Source organism: Gavia stellata, chromosome 13 (assembly GCF_030936135.1).
Source record: "Gavia stellata isolate bGavSte3 chromosome 13, bGavSte3.hap2, whole genome shotgun sequence".
Classification (NCBI taxonomy): domain Eukaryota; kingdom Metazoa; phylum Chordata; class Aves; order Gaviiformes; family Gaviidae; genus Gavia; species Gavia stellata.
Genome location: NC_082606.1, coordinates 15,343,856 through 15,346,919, shown reverse-complemented (window position 1 = coordinate 15,346,919; position 3,064 = coordinate 15,343,856). Strand labels below are relative to the sequence as shown.

Genomic DNA, 3,064 nt, shown 5'->3' with positions numbered 1-3,064 from the left:
CTGAAACAAAAGATGGATGAAGTTGCATGTGGAATCACTCTTTGAAAATCCCAGCAAGTTCTATGTAGTTGAAACCAGCAGTGTCCAAACTCTGCTCCATGGACTTCTGGTGGCTACCAAGCTCACTGTAAGTGTTCTGACGTAGCTAGCTAATCCATGGACCCGTGGCAGATGATAAAATGTTTACGTGAGTAGGATAGAGCGAGGTGGTGCTACAGGGTCAACAGTAGTCCATGACCCCCTTGGGAACTGCAGTCCGAGTGCTTCTGTACCCTGATCACTGGAAATGCGACTGCAGTGTGGTAGGGGGTGTATGTGCAGAACCAGGTGAGTCGAGAATAAATCTGCTTGTATAACCCTACCTAACCAAGGGTGCTTCTATTTAGTGATGCCCTGGGATACAAAATTATAAAATCTGTACCTCTTTCAAAACACAAGTATAATGACTGAGGAAGATATTTGAAGTAATCTATTTCCAGGAAAGACAAAATGTTCTTGTTGCTTTTCCAAGCTTTCTGATGGTTACCCTGGATTTGTGGGACATATTGAGAGGAGGACAAACTGTGCTAGACCAAGAGTTATATTAGGAAAAGTCTGGAGAGCCTTGTGCTAACTGAGTTACAATGATAACTGTTTTCAGTAAAATAAGGGTTGCTGCATAGTATTAAACTGTGCTGCCAGAATGGCTTGCAGGTATCCTGATCATTTACAGTATGTGCTCCAGAGACATTGCTGTTGCCCTGCATATCTGAAAATGGCTGTTTGTGTGTTGGCCTTCCCAGTAGGAAAAGGCCTCCTGGATCGCAGCATCTTATGGCTTTGTCTAGTGAAGTCCTTTCAGTCATCTAGATGCTGCTCCTCCCATGTAGACGTAGGGATGGCACTGTAAGGGTCCATGATGACTTTTGCACAGCGAATAATCATCACAATCAAGAAGAGGCAGAGGAAGACGAAACATGCTAAGGTCAGTCCCTTGTCCACATCAACGTACACAGGCTCTGGGGTTGGTCCCTCCATTGCTTATGCCGCTCTTCATCTGGATTTCTATTTACTCCTAACATCATCAACCACCTGCAAAACAAACACAGTGTCAGGCACAAGTGATTGCTGCTCCTGAGTATGGGGAAACTCGGGGCTAGAACTGGAAACAGAAAGTCTCTGTGATATATTCTTGTAGGGAAATAAACCTGCTGGGAAAGTCATAGCTCAGGTGGCTGAACTGTGAACAGAAGAAACCTCATCTCCACCTTAATTTAGCCCATGAATGCTTCTTGCTAAAATATTAGACAATAAAAAGAGATGTTAACAAAGGAAAGAGAAGCAGTGGTGAATGAATGCTATCCACTTGAAATATCATCTCTTAAAAGCGGTACAGACACTGTTCTTGTCTCAGCTTTTCCCAATCACAGAAATATTTCCTCTTCTCCGCTAGTGTGAAAGAGCAGACAAATGGCAGAGCAGACTGTTTCTATCCCAATTTTCCTCTCTGTCCAAATATTCCCTGTCTCTCACTGGCACAAAGCAAAGTGAAAATCATGCATACTTATTCTCCATAACATTTAATCTCTGGCACTCGTAGGTTCTCCAGGCAATAGAAGATTTTTAGGAGCAATATAATTTTTAAGTGGGTGTTATATCACCCAGAGAGGTATAGGGGATTATGTGATTAGTACAAGGATTATTTTATTCGATGCAGATGTCTGCATAGCTGAAGGTCTCTTCTGACCTCATCACCTGAATCCATTACCGAAATGGCTTCAGCAGAGATTGACTCCCTTCTGCCTCTGCAAGTTTGCCTCTGGATAGTTCATTAGCTGCTAACACAAATTGTTTTGTATGATGATGCTGAAGGAGAGGAACTGATCTGACTCATAGAATAAGTCTATGCCCAGGGATGGGGGGAACTTTTCCTGGCATCCACCTTTGGTTAAGGTAAGAGGTAGAAGTGTTAAGGGTTATTACGGTAAAAGAGGAGGAATATGGAATGTCTCTTTAAAACAAACAGCACACAACAAAGTCATTCACATCAAAGTCAATAACCAATCTGAGAAATGATCACTGCTTCCTTTGGAGAAGAAAGATGGCAAAGGGAAGGCATTGAACCATAGGAAGAATTGGGTGAAACTTGGGTATCAAATGGTCCAGTTGCTCCCTAACCACATAAATGCAGTGAGGAAATCCCAGGTACAGGTTTTATCTACACAGCCCAGTTTGCATGGTTACATTTCTGGTGAGCTGATGCTGCTGGCAGGGCTATTTCAGAAGCAGTTCACATCTGGATGGAGCATCGTGCATGGTGGTGTTGGGTTAATGGTTGATCTTATAGGTCTTTTCCAACCTTAATGATTCTGTGATTCTGTGTTGTGCCAGCTGTGAGTGGGTGTCCCAGTGACTCCTGAACTCCTACGCCCTGAGAATTTTTCTCAGGGTGAACTGAGGACCTTTTATTTTAAAAGTTCGCCGTTCCTTCTCTGTCTCATAATGTACTCCTTTTCAAGTAATTTTCCAATTTCACCATCTCCTAGATCCTACAAGGCAAGTATAAATCAGCTGGGCCCTCTAGTCTATTTTAGGCACAAGGATGGTGGATTTTTTAATTTCCTGAAAGCACAGAAATTATTATGACAGCCAGTCCTGCAGCAGGGAGACAAAAGGGAAGCTGATGGCACAAAGTGAATGCAACCAAGCAGGCATCGCATGCATTTGCCAGTCAGATCCTTAGGGTGGACCAGCAAGTTTGGGCTCATGAAGAAATTACTGAGGAGTAGGGTCAGACTTGTAAGGCTCACCTGGCCTGATCAGAGGTCTTTTATTCCCAGGAGACTCTTATCACTATTTCACCAGCCAAGAGATCTTACATTAGAGTTTATAACTTCCCTTGGTGAAAAAGAGTCAAGACTTCATCAGCAAGGTTGAGTATTAAGTGTGGATTTTTTCTGTGGAGCAGAAGAAAAAAAAAATGTTATCAAAACTACTAACTGAAGTACTCTCTTGAAGGTCCAACAAAGATGGATTTGATTTTTCCCTCCTGACACTCTGGCTTGTTGTACTTTGTGGTGTTATT

The 3,064-nt window shown here is 42.8% G+C and overlaps 1 protein-coding gene across 1 annotated transcript; it reads right to left on the bottom strand.

Annotated features, from left to right (window-relative positions):
* Positions 1 to 837: 837 nt before the first annotated feature.
* On the bottom strand, positions 838 to 1,017 carry CTXND1 (cortexin domain containing 1). The gene has a single exon (XM_009812564.1). It carries the CDS (start codon positions 1,015 to 1,017, stop codon positions 838 to 840), a length of 180 nt encoding a protein of 59 aa, XP_009810866.1.
* Positions 1,018 to 3,064: the final 2,047 nt, after the last annotated feature.